This window comes from Periophthalmus magnuspinnatus, chromosome 13, assembly GCF_009829125.3.
Source record: "Periophthalmus magnuspinnatus isolate fPerMag1 chromosome 13, fPerMag1.2.pri, whole genome shotgun sequence".
Taxonomy (NCBI): domain Eukaryota; kingdom Metazoa; phylum Chordata; class Actinopteri; order Gobiiformes; family Gobiidae; genus Periophthalmus; species Periophthalmus magnuspinnatus.
In genome coordinates this window covers 32,214,542-32,221,981 of record NC_047138.1, presented here as the reverse complement: position 1 = coordinate 32,221,981, position 7,440 = coordinate 32,214,542, and the positions used below count along the sequence as shown (strand labels likewise).

The following is a 7,440-nucleotide window of genomic DNA, read 5'->3' as shown; positions in this document are numbered from 1 at the left end:
TCAGTCTATCTGTGCCTATATAGAGCCAAATCCTTCACACATAACTAAAAAGTTATGGAAGCTTCTTAGTGACATGAGACAAGATGACATTACAAGGGCAGTTAAGAACGACCCTTCTGTATTGCAACTGGGACAACACTTTCTGAACAAGTGTGGTTCTAACATAAAGAGGCATGAGTGTATCAGGCAGAAAATGCGAGAACTTGGCCGACTTCTTCTAAATGCCCAACAGATTGCACCTGTGAAAGAAATGAAGGACCTAATAGATGCCAAAAACTACCTCACACTTGTTCAGGCTGTTAAAAAAACATGCGGTTACAAAAGTGACAAAGAACAATTTAGAATTGGATCCCTTCCACTTAAACTTGGACACAGTCTCACAAAACTATGCAAACTGATGGAAAGCAATGCCAGAATGGCAGGAGATGAGGAAGCACTTGAGAGAGCCACTAACATCCAGAAAGTACATGCAGCTCGATGGAATGACTTTATATCCTCAACAGCACTTAGAAATATTAGTGAGGCAAAATGGAATGTTCCACAGATCCTCCCATTCACAGAGGATATACAGGCTCTTCATTCATTCCTGGACAGGAAGGGTTCAGAATACATGGAATGCCTAAGCACAAAGCCCTCAGCTGAAAACTGGTCGTATCTGGCAAAGGTTTGTCTTGCTGAAGTTATTCTTTACAACAGGAGAAGGGAAGGTGAGGTTTCCTCTATGCCACTCTCTGCTTTTCTTTCAAGGGATACATCAGTGCCATATGAAGATGTAGATTGGGCACTATTAGAGACTGAGAAAAAGCTGTGCCGTCATTTTGTGAGGATTGAGACAAGAGGAAAACGGGGACGTAAAGTACCCATCCTTTTAACACCAAGGATGGTTGAGGCACTGGAGCTGCTTGTCAAAACAAGACAGACGTGTGGTGTTCTACAGGAAAACCCTTATTTGTTCGCCAGGCCAGCCTCAATGTTCCATCAGCGTGGCAGCTGCATTGGTGTTTTTGCAAAGGCTTGTGGGGCAAAGAATCCTGGTGCTATTTCCTCCACAAAGTTGAGAAAACATGCAGCAACATTGTCTACAGTCCTTAATATGAATGAAAATGAAATGGACCAGCTTGCTAACTTTCTTGGCCATGACCTTTATGTCCACCGCCAATACTATCGTCTCCCGGAAGGGACACTACAGCTTGCTAAAATTAGCAAAGTGCTGATGTCATTGGAGCAAGGAAGACTCGTGGAATTCAAGGGGAAGAATCTAGATGAGATCGAAATAGATCCAAATGGTATGTATAAAAGTGCTTTAATATGCATGTAATGTTTTTTTTTGTGCTCAGAATGTGTCTCTAACTATATTTATTTTGGTATCTGTTGTAAAATAGAGGTAGTCCAGGGTATTGAAGATGAAATGGAGAAGGACATGGAGTCACAGCTGATTCATTGCAATGAACTCAACACCAACAAGGAGAGACCCATAAGGTCACAATCAACAGGTATGTAAAGACAGTATCACTGGTTCTATTTGCAGTAGGTAGTAAAGGAAATCTTATTGCATAGATTTTTATGTTTTCTCACTGTCTGCTGTTGAGGGCCATAAGATTTCTTGTGTCTTCATTTTTATGTTGTTTAAATTGTTGCACTGGTTTCCACAACTTCACAAGTTAATGGGTTAGAAATGTTAATTATGTGACACGTTTAGAATAATTTTGTCAACGTCACTATGCTCTGAAAAGCTGCCAAAAGATAATTTAGTGGATTAATTTTCTGCATGTAACTTTGTTAGCAAAGTTCTTATCTGATTATTTAAAGTACAGTGTTCTGTTCCTGTGTGGTACAAGGAATTTCCTGTTTTGGGGTTGTACATTGTAATGTACTGCCTTGTACTACTTTGGAATTAATGCGGCCTGTCTAAGATTTCTAGGAAGATTACTGCCTTTAACAATATTTTACTTGTAACTGACAAAGCATGATGGGTGTCAGGTGATAAGTTACTCATCAATACATTTCTTTTCAGTGGTCCTGTCAGATTCATGTGATTCCTGCATGTATGTTTTTTATCGTTGTCATTTTTTGTAGATAATACTTTGTGTGGAAAGGAGAACTTGGACACGGACAAGCGAGGAAATGAAAAGTCACAACAAACAGGTATGTAAGGAAAACATCACATTTAAATGGCATGTGTTCTGTTATGTCTTCTCAATATTAAAGAAGAATTCCAGTGTGAAATGAAACGGGGGTATATTTCATCATCATGAGTTTGAATGTTAGAGTAAAACTATGCTAACCTGTTGCATTCTAAACTGGATTGCTTTTAACTGATGCTTCCAAAAGGCACATAATGTTGTTTTGATCCCTACCAAATGCTCAGCCTCGTTATGATTTTGCAATATTTCACAGAATTTGTTTCACAATGGAATTATCTTTTAATGGAAGTTGAACAGACAATCTTGATGAGTAGTACACAAGGCCATATTTGATTTGCTTGTGGAATGAAACCTTTTGGACTTGTGCTCAACAGGACCCAGAAGCAGAGCTCAGAAGAAGAAGTGGGAGAAAAATGAGGTGGAGGCAGTCCAAAGGCATTTGGGTGGATTCATCAAATCCCTACGTGTCCCAGGAAAACAAGACTGTGAAAAATGCATACAGGCGGAACCAGACGTTCTCAAAACCCGTGACTGGCGAGCCGTAAAGTATTTCGCCAACAACAAAATTGTTGCGCTGAAACGAAAGCTTTAACTGTTTTAATTTTTCTAACCTTCGTGTTCGAGCACAGTGCAGTTAATAATGATGTTTGTTTTTACCTGGGAGGTAGAAAGATAGAAAACAAGGGGAGAGAAAGGGCAAAGAAGATAGAGAAAAAGAAATTCATTAACAGCCCAAGTCCAAAGTCAGGGAAATGCTGTGTCCCCACCTTACCCAATATCCTTTTTGTGTATGTGTGTGTGTATATATGCTAATTGGATTGGTCCTCATGAAGTATATGGTCCTCGTGAAGTATATGGTCCTCGTGAAGTATATGGTCCTCGTGAAGTATATGGTCCTCGTGAAGTATATGGTCCTCATGAAGTATATGGTCCTCGTGAAGTATATGGTCCTCATGAAGTATATGGTCCTCATGAAGTATATGGTCCTCATGAAGTATATGGTCCTCGTGAGTGCTGGTGTTTTGTCATTGTGGGAGTTGCTATGTAAATTAGGTCCCCAGGTTGAACGATATATTGGTAGTTCCCACATATGCTGATTATGTCAGGTCAGGTTACATTGTTGCGAGTGTATACACAATTCAAGGTGATTGGCTGATTTGATATTTTTTTACAAACATCCCTGATTTTTTTAAAGCCTATAGCATGATGGGAAAGGATGGTTCCCAGAACACACCTCTTTGTCAGGTGTCCCCACTTAGTGATAAATGCAAGTATGTGTGTGTGTGTGTGTGTGTATGCTACTATTCTTGGTTAAAACATTACAAAAAATGATAAAAGATGTGCACAAACTGTAAAGGTCACCAGTTAATTGGTTGCACCACAGAGACACTGGTTTAGATTGAGATATGCACATCTTTCTATTTATGATTTAAATATTCCCACTTTGATATGAACTACAGACAAAAGTGAACCCACCTGTAATACTATCCAGTAGACAACACGACTACTAGACTGTTATGTACTTTTTATGTAGCTCAATTGCTTTTCTTTTTCTCTTTTAGATCTAGTCACAGGAGCAAGTGAGACTTGCGGGACGGTACACCCTCCACAGGAGGACACTGTGACTACTACCCAGGTTACAAATGCACACAAAGGGTCTGGACAGCTGAAAAGCACTAAAGGTAAATCTGCTTAGTGTTCATGGTCTTAGTTTGACAAAGCAATGTAAATACAAAATGTAATTTCTTTATGTTCCTCTATAGGGCAAACACTTAGTAAGAGAAAGAAATGGGATGAGGACGAGGTTGCTGCTGTGGAAAGACACATGATGTTCTTCATCACAACCTGTAAGGTACCAGGAAAGCATGATTGTGAGAACTGTATCAAAATGGAAAAAATGCTCTTAAAAGAAGAGATTGGCTAGCACTTAAGTTTTATGTTAAGAATCGAATTACAGCCCTGAAAAGGAAAATTTAACCTGCTCAGCATTTTGCAATATTGGCTGTCACAAATGTTAATATTTCAACTAATTCAAAACAGATTTGTTAATTTTGTTCAGACAAAGCAAGTTTGAAGTCAAACTCGTAGTTTAAGTTTGTATGAAGGGAAATTTTATTCCTCAAATTTTATTTTGTACGTCTGCTGTGAAGGGCAAAAAATGTTGATGGTTTTGTATTATAGCTGTTCTGCTAAGTTATTAAAAAGTTGTAACCTTGTTGCCTATATTCTTGCAGACTTGTGTTGATTTTTAACATGGCACGGCATACAGTACACCTTAATTGTTATTGGCAATTTTTGGTTTTAAACCTTATTAAATTGCATAATCAAAGGATTTATGCCATTAACATCCTTTAAGTGAACTTGCATTGCAATTGAGAACTTAATATTATATTCTGTCCCCACCGAGTAAGTTACCCTTGAATTTGTGTAAAGTGGTCCCAAGAGAGATATAAAAGTCAGACAGAGTGTTTACGTGACCTCACTGCGGCATAAAAACCTGAAATCCCCACGGAGTTAGTATTTGTCAGGTGAAGGAACATTACTTTGACTGATTGATCATTTGAGGTGACGTCTGTTTTCCTGGAGGTTTCAATATGTAGCCTGATTTTTTTCAATGCTGCAGAACCTTCAGAAAGGGTGGTCCCCACCATGCAATATAAACAAGTAGGGGTGTGTGTATGTGTGTGTGTGTATGCAGTTTACAGTTTCAAAATCATAAAATAACTAAATCTGCAAAGCATCTTTCTTCAGAGACGAGAGGATTTTCCTTCAAATAAGTGTCATCCATCGTGTCTGAATATGTGCCTTCTGTTTGATTATGTGGACTGTTTAAAATTACTGCCACATTGGGGTTTAGATATATTGATTTTAGGGTTTCCACGTATGCAAATTTATCAGTAACAACCACTTGCTCGTAGGCGCCTACTGTCAAATCGTGTGCCAAGAACCTTTTCAACAGGGTCAACAATTCTCCATTTCTCAGCAAAATGTTTTATTCATTTACTTTCTGAATTTATGGGTGTAAATGGATTGTCAAGCATCTGAAAGGACTGCTCAATTTTGTTCACAATTTCTGTATCCTGTGAAGACAAACACTGCAAAGCTGCATTTTTAGCCTGAGCATGGATCTCAGGAAAAGCCTCCTCCATGCAAGAAACAAAACCATTCAGGGTTGACTGACTTAAACCAGCTGCCTTGAGCTGTGCAACTGCAGAGGCACATATCCAGAGTGCTCTTGTTAGACGGTTGAAGCTGATAGGAAGTTGAAGCCCTCTCTTCCATGTAAACCATGTGTGCCTCGCTGTGACAATTAATGCCACAATCTGAGACTTCAGCCTAGTGCAGTATGGTCAGTGTGCTTGACATTTAAGTGCTTTCTAAACCCAGAGAAGGAACCAAAGACACGACCACATCCAGTCTCAACACATCTAAGACTGAGGGTTTTTCCTGGAAGAAACCCATGGAACAGTTTGATATGCCTAACAAGCAAATCTGAACTCTCAAAGTCAGCCCAGCAAACACTGCACTTCACACAAACACTAATGAAGTAACCTTGCTCTTATTTCTGCAATACGAGGTCTCTCCCTCACCTTGCCAACGTCAGTATTGTAAACTGTGGTCTGTATGAACGTGTACATGATGTGCCAAACACAAAATGTGCCTTGAACAACTCATCAAAAGCACTTAAAGAAGAGTTAGACATACAAGGGATGGCATTCTTGTCCAGGATAATGAAGTACTGGCTGATCCTGTTCCTTTGGGTGCCAACTGCGAGGAGGTAAGGCTGAGTGCTCCAAGTGATGGTGTCCAGATGTTCTTCAATACTTGTGCCACTCTAAAAAACATGTGAACGTTGTTTAGTTTTTTAATAATAACAAAGTTAATCTTTAGACAGGAAATAACATGTAGGTAGCTGCACACTGGTTAACATGATTAGAAACAAACAAAAATATATTTTTTTCAATGATGTAAGCCACAATCTGACCAAGAAACCATGCACACCTTGAAGACCACAAGATGTTTTTCTGCTTGAGATGCTGACATCTTCCCTGGTTTCTTACGGCCTTGAGCAGTGGGTGGGACAAGATGCAGAAGCAGCAAAATAGAAGAAATGTCACTATCCCAGCCTTTAAAAAACCCCAAAACAAAACACAATTTCCTTAAAAACAGATGTTAGTTTTGAATTTAGTTTTAAATGTCACAGAGGACATTTGAATGTTAAAGAATTTAAAAGTTGGCCAATAATTTACCAAAATCAGCGCCACCAGCGTCAGCCTTCTGAGGATCTGCAGCCAACAGAAGGTCATCCAGGTCTGTGGTAGATGGACGTTTTCTGCACGGCTTGATTATCTTCTCCTTGAACATTGTAGGCCAGTTCTCCAGAAGCCAGATACATCCTCCCCAAACATCAGAACAAAATCTTGTTGGATCTGCATTAAGAGAACAGAATAGCTCAGGCCTACATGAATTCTCAGCTGATGGCACCTTTTGATTTACCATGAAGCTTAAATTGATCAGATCAGATTTATTTTATCAGATGTGAAACCTGTCCCTGCTCTCACTCCTCTCTCACCTGACCTTTACTCAGGTACACCCTCCACTGATGTCTGAAATCATCTAATGATTAATTCAATGGGAATAGGAAAATACATATTTGTCAGCAAAAAATAAATACATTTAAAAAAAATCTAAAACTTGAAAGCTATCAGTAAAATAGGAATATATATGTCATTGTAATATGACTTATAATATTAATGGAGCCTAGAAATTGAGTAGACCTATTTTACAGAATGATTTACTGATAAAATACGCACATAATGATGTCTGATATCTAGATATAATCTATTCTTAATTCCAAAAAGTGAATACACATTTGTTAAGCAACCTTTGAATCAGCCATTCTCTTTTTTTGATAATTACCAATCCTGTGACATCTTTGAATCGTGGAAAGTGTGACAGTACGTTGCTTGACAACTGGGAGTCCAGGACCATGCTTCGCCGCAAATGTTTGCTTCATTTTCTTCTTTACTGTGTTTTCATCAGCTGAATGTGTCATCAGTGACACGGCTCCTCCACATTCTTCATCACTCAGAGGTGCCTCTGGGAGATACTGGAACTCCCGTCTGGCAGTTGGTCCTCCCAACAGTGCTTCACCATTTATTTATTCAGTAGAAGAGGCTAGAACACACAAATAACAATCAAGATAAATGTAAAAAAAAAAGAGTAAATAATATTCTGAAGTTACCTTCAACTGATCTTCTTTCTTGGGCATTGCATCTTTGAATGTATTTAAGCC

General features: G+C 38.9%; 1 protein-coding gene across 1 annotated transcript; it reads left to right on the top strand.

Moving 5' to 3' along the window:
* The first annotated feature begins 880 nt into the window (after window positions 1-880).
* LOC129456723 (uncharacterized) lies at window positions 881-2,736 on the top strand. The gene is made up of 4 exons (XM_055225839.1): window positions 881-1,286; window positions 1,383-1,493; window positions 2,077-2,145; window positions 2,519-2,736. Exons 1-4 carry the CDS (start codon window positions 881-883, stop codon window positions 2,734-2,736), a joined length of 804 nt encoding a protein of 267 aa, XP_055081814.1.
* The last annotated feature ends 4,704 nt before the right edge of the window (window positions 2,737-7,440 follow it).